At 54.4% G+C, this 23,493-nt stretch overlaps 1 protein-coding gene across 2 annotated transcripts in view; it reads right to left on the bottom strand.

Annotated features, from left to right (window-relative positions):
• LOC116937536 (ATP-binding cassette sub-family C member 2-like) overlaps positions 1-23,493 on the bottom strand; it is a 122,529-nt gene that overhangs the window by 8,824 nt on the left and 90,212 nt on the right. For both annotated transcript variants that reach the window (XM_076054236.1, XM_076054237.1), the window contains 9 exons: positions 20,610-20,877; positions 19,995-20,149; positions 18,450-18,605; positions 16,852-17,051; positions 16,043-16,169; positions 8,302-8,403; positions 5,526-5,672; positions 5,061-5,219; positions 13-179 (listed from right to left, as the gene is read on the bottom strand). In XM_076054236.1, the coding sequence (XP_075910351.1) occupies positions 13-179; positions 5,061-5,219; positions 5,526-5,672; positions 8,302-8,403; positions 16,043-16,169; positions 16,852-17,051; positions 18,450-18,605; positions 19,995-20,149; positions 20,610-20,877 (1,481 nt within the window). The remainder of the gene's footprint in view (positions 1-12; positions 180-5,060; positions 5,220-5,525; positions 5,673-8,301; positions 8,404-16,042; positions 16,170-16,851; positions 17,052-18,449; positions 18,606-19,994; positions 20,150-20,609; positions 20,878-23,493) is intronic.

The following is a 23,493-nucleotide window of genomic DNA, read 5'->3' as shown; positions in this document are numbered from 1 at the left end:
GGGGGGGGGCACCTGAGGTTGTCGCCCCCCTCGCTCAGCTCGTGCCGCAGGCCCTGTGCCAGTCCGCGGGCGAACACCCCCAGGTTGGACTGCTCCAGCGCCGCCCACAGCGCCTCGTCCCCGTGCTGCCCCAGGGGGTCCAGGTTCATGCGCAGGGAGCCCGAGAAGATCACGGGGTCCTGGGGGGGGGGGGGAGGGCAGGTAGGGGTGATACAGGGGACGCGGTTCCACACAGGGACAGCTGCCACTGGCGGTGCCCCTAGGCCAGACCCACACAGCAGCAGCAGCAGCAACAGCAGCAACATCGCCACCCCCTGCTGTGGTTCCCAGTAGCGTGTGAGTGCGTGTGTGAGCGTGGGTGTCAGCGTGTGTGTGAGCGTGTCCGGCAAAAACAACCCCCCACCTCCGCGTGGTGCCGGACGGCAAAGCTGTGGTGGGCAGTGCCGTGGTGGGAGGGCCAGATTAATCAGATTGGCCTTTCCCTTCATGGCGTCTGTGACCACCACAGCGGCCAAGTGGGGGCTCTGGACGGGTGCGAGGGGATGGTAACCCCTCCACCTTCAATAAACTACCACTAAACTACGAGGTAAAACATTTATTAAGCTTGTGCCGGAGGCCCCGGGGGGACAGGCGTCTATGACGTCTGCTGGCCAAACCCCATTTGGTGGAGCCAGGAGACTCATTCCTTACCCTCGGGGCTCCTCCAGAAACAACAAAAAGCGGAAGAAGAGGCTGCCACTCCTCTGTCGGGAGCTGGACCGGTGCCGCCTGGATCTCTGTGGTATTCAGGAGGTCCGGCTGACCGGCTCTGCCTCCTGCCACCATGAGGGGTGGACAGTCCTCTACTCGGGGCAGGAGACTGCCAAACAACAGGGTGTGGCTCTTCTTCTGAACAAAGGAATGAAGGGGATGTGGGAGCGTGGCGGTGAGGTGTGGGAAGCTGTAAGCCCCAGGCTACTTTGGGCTTGCCTCCCCATAAACCAGAGGCGAGGAGTGGTGGTCGTGGTTACTTATGCCCCCACCAAAGACAAACATCTGTGGAGGGATGCAGGCAAAGCCGATGAGTCAGATGTCTTCTATGACCTCCTGTCACAGGTGATGGCTAAAGTGGCCCCTCGGGATAGAGTCATCTTGTTGGATGACTTCAATGCCCGAGTTGGTCATGATGCTGGCACCTGGTCTTGAGTTACTGGAAGACATGGACCAGATCAGCTCAATAACAACGGTAGGAGGCTGCTAGATTTTTGTGCAGCCCATGGGCTTGTAATTACCAACATGCTGTTCCGGCATCGGCGCATCCACACAACATCATGGATGCATGCCGTGTCCAAACAAGAACATCTGCTGGACTACATAGTGATGGAACAGCGGATGCGGGCTCATGTCCTTGACACCAGGACCTACCGTGGAGCTAATCTTCCCACTGACCATCGACTTGTCATCTGTAAGATGCGCCTGCCATTCTTCCACTCCAGTGGTGGGTGTACACCCAGGACCCCATTCCAACCTAAAGTGGCCTGGTCTTAGTTATCTGATGAAAGTTGCAAGCGAGAATTTAATCATTGCTTGCGGCTGAGGTTGGCATCATCCCCCACTCCTGATGTCGAGGGGAAATGGGCGAGGTTTAGGACTGTGGCTCATGCAGCTTCAATGGCTGCTTTTGGTGCACGGTCCAGACTTCCTCAGAGACCATGGCTGACAGAGGAAGTGTACAGGCTGGCTGAGAAAAATCAACAGGCCCACTCTAATCGTCTACAGAATCCCATGTCAGAAAATGAGGAGGCTTACCGGAGCCTTTGCTCGAAGGTTCGGAGAGCCATGAGGCGCTGCAAGGATGGGTGGTGGTCGCGGGTTGCTGAGGAGATGGAGTCTGCCTCAATGGCCCACGATCACAAATCTCTATTTAACTCCATCAAAAAAGTAACCTGCAGCGCCACACCTATTACCATCATTAGGGGAAAAAACGGTGATCCATCTCTGACCCCAAGGAACAGGTTTGCAGATTTGCTGAGCATTTCTGTGAGGTCCTGAGGGAGGGGAAATCCCTCAGCCAGCAAAACATTGTGGCACAAAATGGGGATGACCCTGTTGAGGCTGCGGTGCCTCAATTATTGGAAGAAGAAGTCACCCCCTGTGAGTGGCTGGCTGAGGAACCATCTGTTAAGGAAGAACTGAAGGCGATCCAGAGTCTGAGACCAGGAAAGGCACCAGGCAGAGATGATCTCCCAAGCGAAATTCTGAGGGAGGGTGGCGTTTGTGCACAGACTGCCCTACATGACATCATAACAAAAGTCTGGACCACTGGACGGGTTCCGCAGTATTGGAAGGATGCCCTGGTGGTCCCCCTCTTTAAGAAGGGGAACCGCACAGACTGTAAGAACTATAGGAGCATCTCACTCAGTGTGTCGGGAAAGGTCCTGGCAAAAATTATTGAACATCACCTTTACAGGCACGCTGAGGAGAGGCTTGCGGAGCCCCAATGTGGTTTCAGGAAAGGGCAGTCCTGCACAGATGCCATATTTTCTGTCCATCTGCTACAGCAGAGGTGTAGGGAATTCCAACAAGACCTACATCTCTGCTTTATTGACCTGGTCAAGGTCTATGATACCATCAGTAGGGCTGGCCTCTGGGTTGTTCTTCGTGCTTTCGGAGTCCCTGACCTGCTGCTCACATTAAGGACCTTCATGATGGTGAGCGGGCTTGGGTAAAACTACGTGGCCGGGAATTGGAGCCATTCCCTGTTCACTTTGCGGTGCGACAGGGATGTCCTCTGGCTCCCACATTATTTAACATCTATTTTGAGCACATAGTTCGTGAAGTCTTCAATAGCTGTACCGGAGGAATTTCCATCTGGTACAGATACAATGGGAGGTTCATCGATGCCCAGGTGTGGTCAAGAGATGGCTCCCTATGCCGATGATCTGGTAATTGCTGCTCACTCAGAGGGGAGTTGGAGGCGCTGATGCTGAACCTAGAGCTTGCCACTAAGAGGTGAGGACTTACCATCAGCTCCACCAAAACTAAGCGCCTGTCTGGGTATTTTGAACCATCAGACACCCCACCCCCACAACTCCCCATTGGTGATAGGGCAGTTGTGGAGAGTTTTCCATTCCTGGGCAGTGTGCTCATGACTGGCTCCGGTCTCACTCTGAATCAGTCGAGTGGCATTATCTTTTCATCGGTTGCGTAACGCTGTGTGAAAGTTACCTGGTCTGTCGCTCCGCACTAAGCTTCAGGTCTTCTTGGCCACGGTCATTCCCTCCCTTCTCTACGCTTGCGAAACGTGGACCCCCTTAATGGAGCATCTTCGCCGGTTGGCAACATTTAGGCTGGCCTGCCTACGATCCATCCTGGGTTTAACCAGGCTGGATTGTGTGAGGAGCTCACATATCCTTGAAAGATCCGGACAAAGTCTAATCGGTGAGCTCCTCCGGCAGGCAAGGCTGCGTTGGCTGGGTCATATAGCCGGCATGCCCAGCCACCGCATGCCTAAACAGCTTTTTTTTCACCAGATAGAAGGGGCTAAATGGGTGCGGCACGGGCTAGAGAGGAGATGGATTGATGTGGTACAGGAGGACGTGGAGCTGAGTGGACTTGCCGATGACTGGTACCAGCGGTGTCAAGATCGGCCTCAGTGGAGGAGGCTCGTGAAGGACTCTACTGGGCAGTTGGAGGCAGTCGCCCTCCAACAAAAACGGAGGGCGGAGGAGTGGCGCTCACAACAACAAGCGGAGCGCCGGGTGGCTAAAGCACAGCAAGTTGGCACAGTAGGGGGCACAGGTGGTGCATCAGCCACTCATCTCAGTCAGTCGACCCGTGGCACTTGGGTCTGCCCCGTAAGCTCCTGCCAGCGGGCGTTCAACACTTCACATAGCCTGGCACAAGCGTTGTGGTGACGTCACTGCCACTTAGTGGTGAATGGGGGTTGTTGTTGTTGTTGTTGTGAGTGTGCAGGTTTCAGTTTTGTTTATTTGGTATAGCCCTGTGAGCCATTCGGCTCTTGAATCGGGTGCAACCTCAACAAACAAAAACATGAACAAGAAAAACATCTTAAAGTGACTTTGTGTGACTGTGCAAACAGAAAATCCATGAAAAAAAACATCAAAATATTCCTGAAAAGATCACCGTACACCAACGCTGTGTGCAACAATCCAAGTGGGATGCAAGTCAAACAACAACAACAACAACCACAACAACAACAACAGTAATATGAATTACTGCAGTCACGAAAGCTTTAAATCAAAAATTTAAGACAACTTTAGATTAAGGCCATCAGTCTAACTCCGTACTACAACAAACAAACATGGGCCAAACCAAAAAAGGTTTTTCGAAATCACCGAAATAAAGCCATGAAAGCAACGCGACAGTGATCATAGGAACTGTGAGAGAGTTTTCACAATAAACGACATCAACAACACGCACCACCAAACCCTGCAGCCACAGCTGTCTGCACGAGTCACTCCCGCAACAAACAGGAGCATCGGTCGGAGTATCGACATTTGTCAACGCACCTTTAAGGTCAGCACGCGGGTGAGCACACAGGTGAGCGTGCAGGTGAGCGCGCAGGTGAGCATGCAGGTGAGCACACAGGTGAGCACACAGGTGAGCACACAGGTGAGCGTGCAGGTGAGCACACAGGTGAGCACACAGGTGAGCACACAGGTGAGCACACTGGTGATCACACAGGTGAGTACACAGGTGAGCACACAGGTGAGCACACAGGTGAGCACACAGGTGAGGTGAGCACACAGGTGAGCACACAGGTGAGCACACAGGTGAGGTGAGCACACAGGTGAGCACACAGGTGATCACACAGGTGAGCAGGTAGGTGAGTACACAGGTGAGTACACAGGTGAGCACACAGGTGAGCACACAGGTGAGCACACAGGTGAGCACACAGGTGAGCACTCAGGTGAGCACTCAGGTGAGCACACAGGTGAGCACACAGGTGAGCACACAGGTGAGCAGGCAGGTGAGCAGGCAGGTGACAGGTGAGCCGCTCCCACAGGTGAGCACACAGGTGAGCCGCTCCCACAGGTGAGCCGTGCACTCAGCCTCACCTGCGGGATGATGGTAAGCTTCGAGCGCAGATCGTGCAGCCCCAGGTGGGCGATGTCCACGCCGTCGATGCGGATGGCTCCGTGCGCCGGCTCCACCAGACGGAAGAGGCAGCTGGCCAGCGAGGACTTGCCCGCGCCCGTGCGCCCCACGATGCCAATCTGCGGGGGGTGGGGGGGGGTAAACCGCTGGTTCGTGGACTGGCAGACGCACGAGAGAGAGAGAGAGAGCCCATGCCAGTCTACAGATCTCTGCATGACAGTCGAGCAGAATGACCGAGCGCCTAGCGTAGTGACTGAGTGGCTAGCGTAGTGACTGAGTGGCTAGCGGGGTGACTGAGTGGCTAGCATAGTGACTGAGTGGCTAGCGGGGTGACTGAGTGCCTAGCGGGGACACCGAGTAGCTAGTGGGGTGACTGAGTGCCTAGCGGGGACACCGAGTGGCTAGAGGGGCGTGCGACCGGTCACCTTCTCCCCGGGCTGCACGCTGCAGCTGATGCCCTTGAGTACGAGTTGGAGTCCCGGGCGGTAGCGAACGGCGAAGTCCTCAAACACCACGGCACCACGGGCCGGCCAACTCTGGGGTGGACGCGCCTCCTCCACCACCCACGCGGCCTGACACACCACAACAACAACAACAAAAACCACAACAACCACAACAACAACAACAACAGCCAATCGCCACTAAGTGGCGGTGACATCACCACAGCGATTGTGCATGCCTGTCAACCCCTTGTCAGTAGTACACTCACCACTAGTACACTCACCACGAGTACACTCACCACTACACTCACCACTAGTACACTCACCACTAGTACACTCACCACTAATACACTCACCCTAGTACACTCACCACTAGTACACTCACCAATAGTACACTCACCACTAACACACTCACCACTACTACACTCACCACTAGTACACTCACCACTAGTACACTCACCACTAGTACACTCACCACTAGTACACTCACCACTACACTCACCACTACACTCACCATTCATACACGCATCACTACACTCACCACTAGTACACTCACCACTACCCTCACCACTAGTACACTCACCACTAGTACACTCACCACTACACTCACCACTAGTACACTCACCACGACTACACTCACCACTACACTCACCACTACTACACTCACCACTAGTACACTCACCACTACACTCACCACTAGTACACTCACCACTAGTACACTCACCACTACACTCACCACTAGTACACTCACCACTAGTACACTCACCACTACACTCACCACTAGTACACTCACCACTAGTACACACACCACTACACTCACCTCTAGTACACTCACCACTACACTCACCACTAGTACACTCACCACTACAAACCTATCAACCCCTTATCAGTGCCCTACCTTATTACAGACCAACTCAGACCTTACTGGTCACCCCGTGCCCCTAATAAATCTCAACGTTCACCCTACAAATTATCATCACAAGGGACAAAGACACATACATAATCTAAATAATGTTTCCCGTATTGAAACGGCTGAGCGCTGTCTGGACGTAAAAACTCAATTTCCCTGTACAAAAATATTGGGTAAACCGTATGGGTTTACAGCTATGCTTGTGCCAGGCTATGTGCACGTAAAGGCCACGTGAGGTGCAGGAGTTCACGGGATAGGTGCCCTGGGTCGACTGACCGAGATGACCGAACCACCTGTGCCCGCCTACTGTGCCAACTTGGCCACACGACAAAGACAAAGATCCCCCGTATAGCCTGTGAAAGACTGTAGGGGCAAGTGCTGTTAGCGAGCGCCTATGAAGGATGGCACGGCACAAGAGGGGGTGGGTGTCCAGCACCACGCCCGGCCGCCTTTGTCTCCCCCAGTTACAATCTTCACGACACATCACGCCAGGTACTCACCTATGAAGGCCGAACACGCAGACACACACACGTGGTGATCATGTCGACAATGATGTTGAGGATGGTGATAGTGATGATGACGGTGATGATGGTGACGATGGTGATAGTGATGATGACGGTGATGATGTTGAGGATGGTGATAGTGACGATGATGATGATGATGTTGAGGATGGTGATAGTGACGATGATGATGATGATGATGTTGAGGATGGTGATGATGTTGACAATGGTGATAGTGATGATGATGGTGATGATGGTGACGATGGTGATAGTGATGATGACGGTGATGATGGTGACAATGGTGATAGTGATGATGACGGTGATGATGTTGAGGATGGTGATGATGTTGACAATGGTGATAGTGATGATGACGGTGATGATGTTGAGGATGGTGATGATGTTGACAATGGTGATAGTGATGATGACGGTGATGATGTTGAGGATGGTGATGATGTTGACAATAGTGATAGTGATGATGACGGTGATGATGTTTAGGATGGTCATAGTGACGATGATGATGATGAAGATGATGTTGAGGATGGTGATGATGTTGACAATGGTGATAGTGATGATGACGGTGATGATGTTTAGGATGGTGATAGTGACGATGATGATGATGTTGAGGATGGTGATGATGTTGACAATGGTGATAGTGATGATGACGGTGATGATGTTTAGGATGGTGATAGTGACGATGATGATGTTGAGGATGGTGATGATGTTGACAATGGTGATAGTGATGATGACGGTGATGATGTTGAGGACGGTGATGATGTTGACAACGGTGATAGTGATGATGGCGGTGATGATGTTGAGGATGGTGATAGTGATGATTATAATGGTGACAATGGTGATGATGATGTTTGTGATAGTGATGATGGTGATGATGGTGACAATGATGATGTTGGTGATAATGGTGATGATGGAGATGATGATGATAATGATGATGATAGTGATGATGGTGACAATGATGATGATAATGGTGATGATGATGATGATGATGTTGGTGATTTGTGACGATGGTGATGATGGTGATGATGGTGACAATGATAATGATGTTGGTGATAGTGACGTTGGTGATGATGATGGTGACAACGGTGATGATGGCAGTGACAATGGTGATGGTGATTATGGTGTTGACAGTGGTGATGATGTTGGTGACGATGGTGATGATGACGTTGGTGACGCACGTGATGACGACGATGATGATGATGATGATGGTGACAATGCTGATCATGATGTTGGTGAGAAGCAATGACGATGGTGACAATGACGATGACGCCTCTCGACGACGGCGATCATGATGACGTTGGTGACCGAGGCGACGATGTTGCTGCCGTCGAAGTGATACCTCGTTCTGCTCCTCGCTGTACTCCCGCACTCTCTCCACCGCCACGATGTTCGTCTCCAGCTCGCACGTCTGCTGCACCAGCCAGTTCAGCGTCTGCGTCACCTGTCCCGCACAAAGGCAACGGCGCATTCAAACACCCGCATGGCCTGCCGGGGGCGAGTGCCGTTAGCTCCTACACCACGTATGCAGGCGCAGGAGGCTGGCCGAGGAGCCGTCCGCACCGCGCCCCGGGCCGCCTTTGTCTCACCGAGCGGCGATGTTCCGGCATCGCAGCAAGGCACTCGGTTCGAGGCTGAGTCGACCTAGAGGGGAAACCCCAACGACCGGCTCAGACAACCGCCACTGGGGAGGCACGCCAGATGGAACCCGAAACTCGGGTCGCCGGGAGTTCGTGGTGCGGCGTGCCGTGTGGAGGCCGCCTGGCCCGTCGCTCCGCACGAAGCTTCGGGTCTTCTCGGCCACGGTCGTGCCATACACTTCTCTCCGCTTGAGAACATCTGCACCAGTTAAAACCGTTCAGGCTGGCCTGCCTACCATTCATGCTGGGTTTAGCCAGACTGGGTGACATTGTGAGGAGCTCACAAATATTTTAAATATCCGGACGCAGTCCCCATCGGTGATTTCCTCCGGCGGGCAAGGCTGCGATGGCTGGGTCATGTAGCCCGCATTGCCCAGCCACCGCATGCCGAAACAGCTTTTGTTCGGCCGGATCGAGGGGGCTAAACGGCCGCGGCACGGGTTAGAGAAGAGATGGAGTGATGTGGTACAGGAGGACGTGGAGCTGAGTGGACTTGCCGATGACTGGTACCAGCGGTGTCAAGATCGGACTCTGTGGAGGAGGCTCGTGAAGGACGCTACTGGGCAGTTGGAGGTAGTCGCCCTCCAACAACAACGGAAGGCGGAGGAGCGACGCTCACAACAACGAGCGGAGCGCCGGGCAGATAAAGCGCAGCAATTTGGAACGGTAGGGGGCACAGGTGGTGCATCAGCCAGTCATCTCAGTCAGTCGACCCGTGGCACCTGGGTCTGCCTCGTGACCTCCTGCCAGCGGGCGTTCGACACTTCACGTGGCCTCAACGTGCACCTAGCCTGGCGCAAGCGTCGTGGTGACGTCACCGCCACTTCGTGGCGAACAGCGGTTGTTGTTGTTGTGTGTATGTGAGTGTGGGGAGCGGTGGTGCAGCGGTTAGCGTGCTGCGCTACGACCCTGGCGACACCGAATTCGATTCCCGCTCACGGCCAATAACAGTGACGATTATCTGAAGCGGTTCTGGGCCTCCCCTAGGTCGACTCAGCCTTAAATGAGTACCTGGTGCGGTGTGTCAAAACATCGCCACTAGGGAGCCAAAGGCGGCCGGCGTGGTGCTGGCCACCCATCCCCTCGTGTGCCGTTCTGGCCTGCATAGGTGCTCGCTAACAGCACTTGCCCCAACAGTCTGTTAAGGCTATACGGGAGATCTTTGTGTGTGTATGTGAGTGTGTGTGTTTCAGCGCGAGTGTGAGTGCGTGTGTCAGTGCGAGTGTGTGCGCCTGAGTGTGTGTGACTGCCCTATATGACATCATAACAACAGTCTGGACCACTGGACGCGTTCCGCAGGATTGGAAGGATGCCCTGGTGGTCCCCCTCTTTAAGAAGGGGGACTGCACAGACTGTAACAACTACAGGGGCATCTCACTCCTCAGTGTGCTGGGAAAGGTCCTGGCAAGGATTATTCAACATCGCCTTGCCAGGCACACTGAGGAGAGGCTTGCGGAGCCCAATGTGATTTCATTTTTTCTGTCCATCTGGTACAGCAGAGGTGTAGGAAATTTAAACAAGACCCAATATCTCTGCTTTATTGACCTGGTCAAAGCCTATGACACCATCAGTAGGCCTGGGCTCTGGGTTGTTCTTCATTCTTTCGGAGTCCCTGACCCGCTGCTCACGATCATTAAGGACCTTCATGATAGTGAGCGGGCCTGGGTAAAACTACGTGGGCCAGGAGTCGGAGCCATTCCCTGTACACCTTGGGGTGCGACAGGGATGTCCTGTAGCTCCCACATTATTTAACATCTATTTCGACGACGTAGTTCGTGAAGCCCTCAATAGCTGTTCCGGAGGAATTTCCATCTGGTATAGATACAATGGGAGGCTGATCAATGCCCTGGTGCAATTAAGAGATGGCTCCTCATTGCACAACCATTTTACGTATGCCAATGATCTGGTAATTTCTGCTCACTCAGAGTTGGAGACACTGCTTCTGAACCTGGAGCTTGCCACTAAGAGGTGGGGACTTACCATCAGCCCCACCAAAACTAAGCACCTGCCTGGGTATTTTGTACCAACGGACACTCCACCCCTACAACTCCCAATCGGTGATGGGGCAGTTGTGGAGAGAGTGGAGAGTTTCCCATACCTGGGCAGTGTGCTTATGGCAGGCTCCAGTTTAACAGCAGAGGTCTCACTCCGAATCAGTCGAGCGGCAATACTTTTCATCAGTTGCGTAACGCTGAGTGGAAGCTACCTGGTCTGTCGCTCTGCACTAAGCTTCAGGTCTTCTCGGCCACGGTCATTCCCTCCCTTCTCTACGCTTGCGAAACGTGGACCCCCCTAATGGAACATCCTGGGTTTAACCAGACTGGATTGTGTGAGGAGCTCACAAATCCTTGAAGGATCTGGGCAAGGTCCCATCGGTGAGCTCCTCCAGCAGGCAAGGCTGCGTTGGCTGGGTCATGTAGCCTGCATGCCCAGCCACCGCATGCCGAAACAGCTTTTGTTCGGCCGGATCGAGGGGGCTAAGCGGGCGCAGCACGGGCTAGAGAAGAGATGGAGTGATGTGGTACAGGAGGACGTGGAGCTGAGTGGACTTGCCGATGACTGGTACCAGCGGTGTCAAGATCGGCCTCTGTGGAGGAGGCTCGTGAAAGACGCTACTGGGTAGTTGGAGGCAGTCGCCCTCCAACAACAACGGAGGGCGGAGGAGCAACGCTCACAACAATGAGTGGAGCGCCGGGTGACTAGGGCACAGCAGGTTGGCACAGTAGGGGGCACAGGTGTGTGCATCAGCCAGTCATCTCAGTCAGTCGACCCGTGGCACCTGGGTCTGCCCCGTGACCTCCTGCCAGCGGGCGTTCGACACTCCACGTGGCCTCAATGTGCACATGGCCTGGCACAAGCATCGTGGTGACGTCACCGCCACTTAGTGGCGAATGGCGGTTGTTGTTGTGTGTATGTGTGCGTGTGTGTATGTGTGTGTATGTGTGAATGTGTGTTTGTGTGTGTGTATGTGTGTGTGTATGTGTGTATGTGTGTGTGTATGTGTGTATGTGTTTGTGTGTATGTGTGTGCATGTGTGTGTGTATGTGTGTGCATGTGTGTGTATGTATATGTGTATGTGTGTGTGTGTTTGTATGTGTGTGTATGTGTGTGTGTTTGTATGTGTGTGTATGTGTGTGTATGTGTGTGTATGTTTGTGTGTGTATGTGTATGTGTGTGTGTATGTGTGTGTGTATGTATGTGTGTATGTGTGTATGTGCGTGGGGAGCGATAGTGTAGCGGTTAGCGCGCTGCGCTATGAACCTGGCGACCCGGGTTCGATTCCCGCTCACGGCCAACACCAGTGACGATTATCTGAACCGGTCCCGGGCCTCCGCTAGGTCGACTCAACCTCAAATGAGTACCTAGTGCGGTGTGTAGACATTGCCACTAGGGAGACAAAGGCGGTCGGGCGTGGTGCTGGCCACCCACCCCCTCGTGTACCGTTCCGGCCTTCATAGGTGCTCGCTAACAGCACTTGCCCCTACAGTCTGTTAAGGCTATACGGGGGATCTTTGTTCTTTGTTTTTGTATGTGTGTATGTGTGTGTGTCTATGTGTGTGTGTGTATGTGTGTATGTGTATGTATGTGTATGTATGTGTGTATGTGTGTGTATGTGTGTGTGTGTATGTGTGTGTGTGTATGTGCGTGTGAATGTGTGTATGTGTGTATGTGTGTATGTGTGTGTATGTGTGTATGTGTATGTATGTGTATGTATGTGTATGTGTGTGTGTGTATGTGTGTGTGTCCTCGCGGTGCCGGACGGGCAACTCTGTCGTGGACAGCGCTGTGGGGGGAGATCCAATTTTGATTGGCTCCTCCCCTCATGGCATATGTGTCCACCACAGGGGCTAAACGGGGGCTCTGGACGGGTGCGAGGGGCTGGTAACCCCTCCACCTTCAATTAATTACCACGAAACTACGAATTAAACTGAAATATGTAACAACTAAGCTTGTGCCGGAGGCCCCGGGGGGCCAGGCGTCTATGACGTCTCCTGGCCAAACCCCAATTGGCGGAGCCAGGAGATTGAATACCTACCCTCGGGGCTACTCCAGAAACAACGAAAAGCCACTACGGTTGGCCACGTGGAATGTTCGAATGCTCACTGCAGAGGAGAGGCTGCCACTCCTCTGTCGGGAGCTGGACCGGTACCGCCTGGATCTATGCGGCATTCAGGAGGTCCGGTGGACCGGCTCTGGCTCCTGCCACCATGAGGGGTGGACAGTCCTCTACTCGGGGCAGCAGACTGCCAAACAACAGGGTGTGGGTCTTCTTTTGAACAAAAGAATGAAGGGGCGTGGGAGCGTGGCGGTGAGGTGTGGGAAGCTGTAAGCCCCAGGCTACTTTGGGCTCGCCTTCCCATCAACCGGAGGCGAGGAATGGTGGTCGTGGTTACTTATGCCCCCACCGAAGATGCACATCCGTGGAGGGATGCAGGCAAAGCCGATGAGTCAGATGCCTTCTATGACCTCCTGTCACAGGTGCTGGCTAAAGTGGCCCCTCGGGATAGAGTCATCATGTTGGGTGACTTCAATGCCCGAGTTGGTCATGATACTGGCACCTGGTCTGGAGTGATTGGAGGGCATGGGCCAGATCAGCTCAATAACAACGGTAGGAGGCTGCTAGATTTTTGTGCAGCCCATGGGCTTGTAATTACCAACACGCTGTTCCGGCATCGGCGCATCCACACAACATCATGGATGCATGCCGGGTCCAAGCAAGAACATCTGCTGGACTACATAGTGACGGACCAGCGAATGCGAGCCCATGTCCTTGACACCAGGACCTACCGTGGAGCTGATCTGCCCTCTGACCATCGACTAGTCATCTGTAAGATGCGCCTGCCATTCTTCCACTCCGGTGGTGGGTGTACACCCAGGACCCCATTCCAACCTAAAGTGGCCTGGTCTCAGTTATCTGATGAAAGTTGCAAGCGAGAATTTCATCATCGCTTGCGGCTGGGATTGGCATCGTCCCCGACTCCTCCTGATGTCGAGGGTAAATGGGCGAGGTTTAGGACTGTGACTCATGCAGCTGCAATGGCTGCTTTGGGTACGCGGTCCAGACCTCCCCAGACACCCTGGATGACAGAGGAGTTGTTCACGATGGTTGAGAAAAAGCGACAGGCCCACTGTCATCGGCTACAGAATCCCACGTCAGAGAATGAGGAGGCTTACCGCAGCCTTCGCTCGGAGGTTCGGAGAGCCGTGAGGCGCTGCAAGGATGGGTGGTGGTCGCGGGTTGCTGAGGAGATGGAGTCTGCCTCAGTGGCCCGTGATCACAAATCTCTATTTAACTCCATCAAAAAAGTAACCTGCAGCGCCACACCTATTACCATCATTAGGGGAAAAAACGGTGATCCAATTTCCGACCCCCAGGAACAGGTTCGCAGATTTGCTGAGCATTTCTGTGAGGTCCTGGGGGAGGGAAAATCCCTCAGCCAGGAAAACATCGTGGCACAAAGTGAGGATGACCCTGCTGAGGCTGCGGTGCCTCAAATATTGGATGAAGTCACACCCTGTGAGTGGCTGGCTGAGGTGCCATCTGCTGAGGAAGTATTGAAGGCGATCCGGAGTCTGAGACCAGGAAAGGCAGCGGGCAGAGATGATCTCCCAAGCGAAATGCTGAGGGAGGGTGGCGTTTGTGCACAGACTGCCCTATATGACATCATAACAACAGTCTGGACCACTGGACGGGTTCCGCAGGATTGGAAGGATGCCCTGGTGGTCCCCCTTTTTAAGAAGGGGGACCGCACAGACTGTAACAACTACAGGGGCATCTCACTCCTCAGTGTGCCGGGAAAGGTCCTGGCAAGGATTATTCAGCATCGCCTTGCCAGGCACGCTGAGGAGAGGCTTGCGGAGGCCCAATGCGGTTTCAGGAAAGGGCGGTCCTGCACAGATGCCATATTTTCTGTCCGTCTGCTACAGCAGAGGTGTAGGGAATTCCAACAAGACCTACATCTCTGCTTTATTGACCTGGTCAAGGCCTATGATACCATCAGTAGGCCTGGGCTCTGGGTCGTTCTTCGTGCTTTTGGAGTACCTGACCCTCTGCTCACGATCATTAAGGACCTTCATGATGGTGAGCGGGCCCGGGTAAAACTACGTGGCCGGGAGTCAGAGCCATTCCCTGTACACCTTGGGGTGCGACAGGGATGTCCTCTGGCTCCCACATTATTTAACATCTATTTTGACCACGTAGTTCGTGAAGCCTTCAATAGCTGTACCGGGGGAATCTCCATATGGTACAGATATAATGGGAGGCTAATCGATGCCCGGGTGCGGTCAAGGGATGGCTCCCTATTGCTCAACCACGTTATAGTATGCTGATGACTTGGTAATAGCTGCTCAGTCAGAGGAGGAGTTGGAGACGCTGCTGCTGAGACTGGAGCGTGCCACTAAGAGGTGGGGCCTTACCATCAGCCCCACCAAAACTAAGCACCTGCCTGGGTATTTTGTACCATCGGACACTCCACCCCCACAACTCCCAATCGGTGATGGGGCAGTTGTGGAGAGAGTGGAGAGTTTCCCATACCTGGGCAGTGTGCTTATGACTGGCTCCAGTTTAACAGCAGAGGTCTCACTCCGAATCAGTCGAGCGGCAATATCTTTTCATCGGTTGCGTAACGCTGTGTGGAAGCTACCTGGTCTGTCGCTCCGCACTAAGCTTCAGGTCTTCTCGGCCACGGTCATTCCCTCCCTTCTCTACGCTTACGAAACGTGGACCCCCCTAATGGAACATCTTCGCCGGTTAGAAACATTTAGGCTGGCCTGCCTACGATCCATCCTGGGTTTAACCAGACTGGATTGTGTGAGGAGCTCACAAATCCTTGAAAGATCTGGGCAGGGTCCCATCGGTGAGCTCCTCCGGCAGGCAAGGCTGCGATGGCTGGGTCATGTAGCCCGCATGCCCAGCCACCGCATGCCGAAACAGCTTTTGTTTGGCCGGATTAAGGGGGCTAAGCGGGCGCGGCACGGGCTAGAGAAGAGATGGAGTGATGTGGTACAGGAGGACGTGGAGCTGAGTGGACTTGCCGATGACTGGTACCAGCGGTGTCAAGATCGGCCTCTGTGGAGGAGGCTCGTGAAGGATGCTACTGGGCAGTTGGAGGCAGTCGCCCTCCAACAACAACGGAGGGCGGAGGAGCGACGGTCACAACAGCGAGCGGAGCGCCGGGTGGCTAAAGCACAGCAGGTTGGCACAGTAGGGGGCACAGGTGGTGCATCAGCCAGTCATCTCAGTCAGTCGACCCGTGGCACCTGGGTCTGCCCCGTGACCTCCTGCCAGCGGGCGTTCGACACTTCACGTGGCCTCAGGGTGCACATAGCCTGGCACAAGCGTCGTGGTGACGTCACCGCCACTTAGTGGCGAATGGCGGTTGTTGTTGTTGTTGTATGTGTGTGTATGTGCGTGTGAATGTGTGTGTATGTGTGTGTGTGTACGTTGAGCGCGTAGGAGATGGAGAGCCCAACAATGGCACCGTCCACGGTGCCCCGCGCCAGCACAGCGAAGAGGCTCGCGAAGAAGACCACGAGGGCTCCCACCACGTCCAGGCGGATCGACAGCCACCTGGCAAAGACAAAGGTCCCCCAGGTAGCCTTCAGCAACACGGTGGTGAGGTGGTGGGGGGTGGGGGGAGGTGGGTGGTGGTGGTGGTGGTGGTGGTGGTTGTGCTGCTCACCGATTGGACACCACCCAGGGGTAGACACACGCCTGGTTGTGGTGTTGTTGTTGTTGTTGGTGGTTGTGGTGGTGGTGTTGTTGTTGGTGGTTGTGCTGCTCACCGATTGGACACCACCCAGGGGTAGACACACGCCTGGTTGTGGTGTTGTTGTAGTTGGTGGTGGTTGTGTTGTTGTTGTTTGTTGTTGGTGGTGGTGGTGCTGCTCACCGATTGGACACCACCCAGGGGTAGACGCAGGCCTGGTTGTGGTGTTGTTGTTGTTGGTGGTGGTGGTGGTGGTATTGTTGTTGTTGTTGTTGGTTGTGTTGTTGTTGGTGGTGGTGCTGCTCAACGATTGGACACCACCCAGGGGTAGACAGAGGCCTGGTTGGGGTGTTGTTGTTGTTATTGTTGTTGTTGGTTGTGGTGGTTGTGGTGTTGTTGTAGTTGTTGTTGTTGGTGGTTGTGGTGGTGGTTGTGCTGCTCACCGATTGGACACCACCCAGGGGTAGACACACGCCTGGTTGCGGTGTTGTTGGTGTTGTAGTTGTTGTTGTTGGTGGTTGTGGTGGTGGTGGTGCTGCTCACCGATTGGACACCACCCAGGGGTAGACACACGCCTGGTTGCGCTGCACGAGGCTCTCGTTGTGACGCAGGAAGCGATCCGCGTGGCCATAGGCGCGGATCACTCCCAGGCCCTGCACCGTCTCCTCGAAGTGTGAGTAGATGGGCGAGCGGGACACCGCGTCCAGCCGGCGAAGCTGGCGAGACGTCTTCATGTAGAAGCGCTGTGCGGGGGGAGGGAGCAGAGGGAGGGTGGGAGGTGGGGGTGGGAGGGAGGGAGGGAGGGAGGGTGGGAGGTGGGGGAGGGAGGGGAGGGATGATGATGATGATGGTGTTAGTGACAATGATGATGGTGTTAGTGATAATGATGATGGTGTTAGTGATAATGATGATGGTGTTAGTGATAATGATGATGGTGTTAGTGATAATGATGATGGTGTTAGTGATAATGATGATGGTGTTAGTGACAATGATGATGGTGTTAGTGACAATGATGATGGTGTTAGTGACAATGATGATGGTGTTAGTGATAATGATGATGGTGTTAGTGACAATGATGATGGTGTTAGTGATAATGATGATGGTGTTAGTGACAATGATGATGGTGTTAGTGACAATGATGATGGTGTTAATGACAATGATGATGGTGTTAGTGACAATGATGATGTTGTTAGTGACAATTATGATTTTGTTAGTGATAATGATGATGTTGTTAGTGACAATGATGATGGTGTTAGTGACAATGATGATGTTGTTAGTGACAGTGACGATGGTGTTAGTGACAATGACGATGTTGTTAGTGACAATGATGATGTTAGTGACAATTATGATGGTGTTAGTGACAATGATGATGGTGTTAGTAATAATGATGATGGTGTTAGTGACAATGATGATGGTGTTAGTGATAATGATGATGGTGTTAGTGACAATGACGATGTTGTTAGTGACAATTATGATGTTGTTAGTGATAATGATGATGTTGTTAGTGACAATGATGATGGTGTTAGTGACAATGATGATGTTGTTAGTGACAGTGACGATGGTGTTAGTGACAATGACGATGTTGTTAGTGACAATGATGATGTTAGTGACAATTATGATGATGTTAGTGACAATTATGATGGTGTTAGTGACAATGATGATGTTGTTAGTGACAATGATGATGCTATTCTTAGTTTTTTCGGTAAAGTCACGTTGAAGAGAAACAACAAAATAATAAAATATATAAAACAATAAAAAAATTCTCACGACGTTTCGACCATAACTCAAACGGTCATCTTCAGGTGTGTTGACCGTTTGAGTTATGAAGATGACCGTTTGAGTTATGGTCGAAACGTCGTGAGAATTTTTTTATTGTTTTATATATATTTTATTATTTTGTTGTTTCTCTTCAACGTGACTTTACCGAAAAAAACTAAGAATATGAATTACTGCAGTCACGAAAGCTTTAAATCAAAAAATGATGATGATGTTAGTGACAATGATGATGTTGTTAGTGACATTGATGATGATGTCAGTGACAATGACGATGTTGTTAGTGACAATGATGATGTTGTTAGTGACAATGATGATGATGTTAGTGACAATGATGATGATGGTGGAGACACCCCCTCCCCCCCCACCTGCAGGAAGAAGTAGAGGATGGTGAGTGGGACCACGATTGCGGTGAAGATCGGCGTCGCCACACAGATCACCACCATGGTGCCCAGGACGTTGAAGAGGCTGATGAGCCACGGCCTCACCGACATTGGGATCATCTCGTCGATCGCGTTCATGTCCTGTGGCCCACGGTGGGGGGGTGGGAGGGGGGGTTAGCGAACCACGCTCGCGTGCAGACAAACACAAAGACAAAGATATCCCGTAGAGCCTGACCAGACCGCAGGGGCAAGTGCTGTTAGTGAGCAGCGCCTATGAAGGCCGGCACTGTGACACACGAAGAGGTCGGTGGACAGCAACCACGCCCGGCCGCCTTTGTCTCCCCCAGTCTTGATTGTTTACTGCACCAGACTCCAGGTACTCATTTCAGGCTGAGTCTACCTAGGAGAGGCCCATGACCGGTTAAGGCAATCTTCACTCGGTGTCGGCCGTGCGGGGGAATCGAACCCGGGCCGCCGGGTTCGTGGCCCAGCGTAGCGCTAGCCGCTACACCACCGCTCCCCCCATATGCGCAGACCAGCATTGTGTGCATGTGCCAGTGACGTGGGATGGTTCACTACGGCGCGTGGCGCTGGTTACTGACAGAGAGAGGGCCACGGGGGCCTGCCGGCCGACCTGCCGGCAGAGCCGCGGTGTGGCGGCCGTTCCGCCGGCAGAGCAATGCCACGGAGTGGCTCGCAGCGGCGCGTGGCGCTGGCTGCTGGCACAAGGGGCCACGTGAGGACGCGGCACCGCGGCCGGCTGGTGGAGCACGTGATAGGCCGGGGTAAAGGATGTGGGGCCAAAGGTGACCGAGGGGACACGTGGGGTATAGCCCAGATCCTTCTGGTGGGTTCCCGTGAAGGGGGCGTGGCCGAGGGCGGAGCCAGGCAGGGGACACGTGGGGTATAGCCCAGAACCTTCTGGTGGGTTCCGTGAAGGGGGCGTGGCCGAGGGCGGAGCCAGGCAGGGAACACGTGCAAGGTGGCCCAGAACCTTCTGGTGGGTTCCATTAAGGGGGCGTGGCCGAGGGCGGAGCCAGGCAGGGGACACGTGGGGTATAGCCCAGAACCTTCTGGTGGGTTCCATGAAGGGGGCGTGGCAGAGGGCGGAGCCAGGCAGGGGACACGTGCAAGGTGGCCCAGAACCTTCTGGTGGGTTCCGTGAAGGGGGCGTGGCCGAGGGCGGAGCCAGGCAGGGAACACGTGCAAGGTGGCCCAGAACCTTCTGGTGGGTTCCATTAAGGGGGCGTGGCCGAGTGCGGAGCCAGGCCACGCCGGGGCGCATTAAAGGGAAGTCCCGAGGCTGGATAGGGGCCAAGTGAGCAGGTGAGTGTGCGGGTGGCCAAGTGAGCGGGCGAGTGAGTGGCCGAGTGAGCAGGTGGGTGTGCGGGTGGCCAAGTGAGCGGGCGAGTGAGTGGCCGAGTGAGCGAGCGGGCGAGCGTTGCGGGCGGCCGAGCGAGCGTGCGTACGCGCGAGCAGGCGAGCGGGTCAGCGGTAGGCGAGCGAGTTAGCGGGCGAGCGAGGCCCCACCTTGGCGAAGCGGTTGACGATGCGCCCCATGGGAGTCGTGTCGAAGAAGGCCATGGGCAGGCGCAGGACGTTGTGCAGGAGGCCGCTGTGCTGGACCCGAGCCGCCCGGATGGTGCCCACGGCCGTCATCACGGAGCCCAGCAACACTGCCATGCCTGTGGGCGTGACACGCACGGAGAGGGGGGCCCCACCGCGTGGCCTTCAGAAGGCGCCCGGTGAGTAGGCGGGTAGGTGGGTAGGGTGGGTGGGTAGGGTGGGTGGGTAGGGTGGGTGGGTAGGGTGGGTGGGTAGGGTGGGTAGGGTGGGTGGGTAGGGTGGGTGGGTGGGTTGGGTGGGTGGGTAGGGTGGGTGGGTAGGGTGGGGTGGGGTGGGTGGGTGGGTGTGTTGGGTGGGTGGGTGGGTTGGGTGGGTGGGTTGGGTGGGTTGGGGTGGGGTGGGTGAGTGGGTGGGGTGGGTGTGTTGGGTGAGTAGATGGGGTGGGGTAGGTGCGTGGGTTGGGTGGGTGTGTTGGGTGAGTAGGTGGGGTGGGGTGGGTGGGTGTGTTGGGTGAGTGGGTGGGGTGGGGTGGGTGGTGTTTGGCGGTGTAGAGAGAGAGCGCGAAGCAGAACGACAGACCTTGCGCGAGTCCAAGCACTCCGTAGACCCCGATACGGACGCCGGCGCTGACCGTGGTGGGTTTGGCCGCGGCGGCGGCGGTGGCGTTGCCGGCGGTGGCGTTGGCGCCGGTGGCGTTGACGGTGCTCAGAGCGTCGGCCGTCCACGCGCTCAGCCAGAAGTTCTGCCCTATGGAGGCGACCGTCTGCAAGAAGTATCCGGCGAGGATGAGCAGCGGGAAGACTGGGCCCATGGCGCGCACGTACTGCAGGTACACGCGCATCTTCACCTGCACGCGCGCGCAGACACGCACGGGGTACACGCACGGGGTACAGCAACCGCCATTCGCCTCTAAGTGGCGGTGACATCACCACGACGCTTGTGCCAGGCTAGGTGCACGTCGAGGCCGCGTGAAGTGTCAGAACGCCCGCTGGCAGGAGGTCACGGGGCAGACCCAGCAGGTGCCACGGGTCGGCTGACTGAGATGAGTGGCCGATGCACCACCTGTGCCCTCCCTACTGTGCCAACCTGCTGCGCTTTAGCCACCCGGCGCTCCGCTCATTGTTGTGAGCGTCGCTCCTCCGCACTCCATTGTTGTTGGAGGGCGACTACCTCCAACTGCCCAGTAGCAGCGTCCTTCACGAGCCTCCTCCACAGAGGCCGATCTTGACACCGCTGGTACCGGTCATCGGCAAGTCCACTCAGCTCCACGTCCTCCTGTACCACATCACTCCATCTCTTCTCTAGCCCCGTCTATCCGGCCGAACAAAAGCTGTTTAAGCATGCGGTCACTGGGCATGCGGGCTACATGACCCAGCCAACGCAGCCTTGCCTGCTGTAGAAGCTCACCGATGGGACATTGTCCAGATATTTCACGGATTTGTGAGCTCCTCACACAATCCAGCCTGGTTAAACCCAGGACGGATCGCAGGCATGCCAGCCTGAACGGTTTTAACGAGTGCAGATGTTTCTCCGACAAAGGGATCCACATTTCGCAAGCGTAGAGAAGGGAGGGAATGACCGTGACCGAGATGACCTGAAGCTTAGTGTGGAGCGACAGACCAGGTAGCTTCCACACAGCGTTACACAACTGATGAAAAGATATTGCCGCTCGACTGATTCGGAGTGAGACCTCTGCTGTTAAACTGGAGCCAGTCATAAGCACACTGCCCAGGTATGGGAAACTCTCCACTCTCTCCACAACTGCCCCATCACCGATTGGGAGTTGTGGGGGTGGAGTGTCCGATGGTACAAAATACCCAGGCATGAGCTTAGTTTTGGTGGGGCTGATGGTAAGGGCCCACCTCTTAGTGGCACGCTCCAAGTTCAGCAAGCAACACATCCAACTCCTCCTCTGAGTGAGCGGCAATTACCAGATCATTGGCATACATAACGTGGTTGAGCAATAAGGAGCCATCCCTTGACCTCTCCCAGGCATCGATTAGCCTCTCATTGTATCTGTACAAGATGGAAATTCCTCCAGTACAGCCATCAAAGGCTTCATGAACTACATGGTCGACAAATATGCTAAATAATGTGGGAGCCAGAAGACATCCCTGTCGCACCCCAAGGTGAACAAGGAATGGCTCCAACTCCCGGCCACGTAGTTTTACCCCGGGCCCGCTCACCATCATGAATGTCTTTAATGATCGTGAGCAGAGGGTCAGGGACTCTGAAAGCACGAAGAACAACCCAGAGCCCAGGCCTACTGATAGTATCATAGGCCTTGACCAGGTCAATAAAGCAGAGATGTAGGTCTTGTTGGAATTCCCTACACCTCTGCTGTAGCAGATGGACAGAAAATATGGCATCTGTGCAGGACCGTCCTTTCCTGAAACCGCATTGGGGCTCCACAAGCCTCTCCTCAGGGTGGCTGGCAAGGCAATGTTGAATAATCCTTGCCAGGACCTTTCCCGGCACAGTGAGGAGTGAGATGCCCCTGTAGTTGTTACAGTTTGTGCGGTTCTACTTCTTAAAAAGAGGGACCACCAGGGCATCCTTCCAATCCTGCGGAACCCCTCCAGTGGTCCAGACTGTTGTTATGATGTCATGTAGGGCAGTCTGTGCACAAACGCCACCCTCCCTCAGCATTTCGCTTGGAAGATCATCTCTGCCCGGTGCCTTTCCTGGTCTTAGACTCTGGATCGCCTTTAGTACTTCTTCAACAGATTGCACCTCAGCCAGCCACTCACAGGGGGTGACTTCTTCTTCCAATATTTGAGACATTTGAGACACCGCAGCTTCAGCAGGGTCATCCCCACTTTGTACCATGTTGTTTTCCATGCCGAGGGATTTCCCCTCCCCCAGAACTTCACAGAAAAGCTCAGCAAATCTGCAAACCTGTTCCTGGGGGTTGGAGATTGGATCATCGTTTTTTCCCCAAATGATGAAAATAGGTGTGGCGCTGAAGGTTACTTTTTTGATGGAGTTAAATAGTGATTTGTGATCGCGGGCCACTGAGGCAGACTCGATCTCCTCAGCAATCCTCATTTTCTGACGTGGGATGCTGTAAACTATGAGATTGGCCCTTTCGCTTTTTCTCAGCCAGCCTGAACACCTCCTCCATCAGCCAGGGTATCTGAGGAGGTCTGGACCGTGTACCCAAAGCAGCCATTGCAGCTGCATGAGCCACAGTGCTAAACCTCGCCCATTTACCCTCGACATCTGGAGGAGTGGGGGACGATGCTAACCCAAGCCGCAAGAAATGATTACATTCTTGTTTGCTACTTTCATCAGCTCGCTGAGACCAGGCCGCCTTGGGTTTGAATGGAGCCCTGGGTCTACACCCACCACTGGAGTGGAAGAATGGCAGGCGCATCTTATAGATGACAAATCGATGATCAGTGGGCAGATCAGCTCCACGGTAGGTCCTGGTGTCAAGGACATGGACCCGCATCCACTGTTC

This window comes from Petromyzon marinus, chromosome 65, assembly GCF_048934315.1.
Source record: "Petromyzon marinus isolate PM22_M1 ecotype Great Lakes invasive population chromosome 65, UKy_Petmar_22M1.pri1.0, whole genome shotgun sequence".
Classification (NCBI taxonomy): Eukaryota; Metazoa; Chordata; class Hyperoartia; order Petromyzontiformes; family Petromyzontidae; genus Petromyzon; species Petromyzon marinus.
This window is presented reverse-complemented; position numbering and strand designations above follow the sequence as displayed.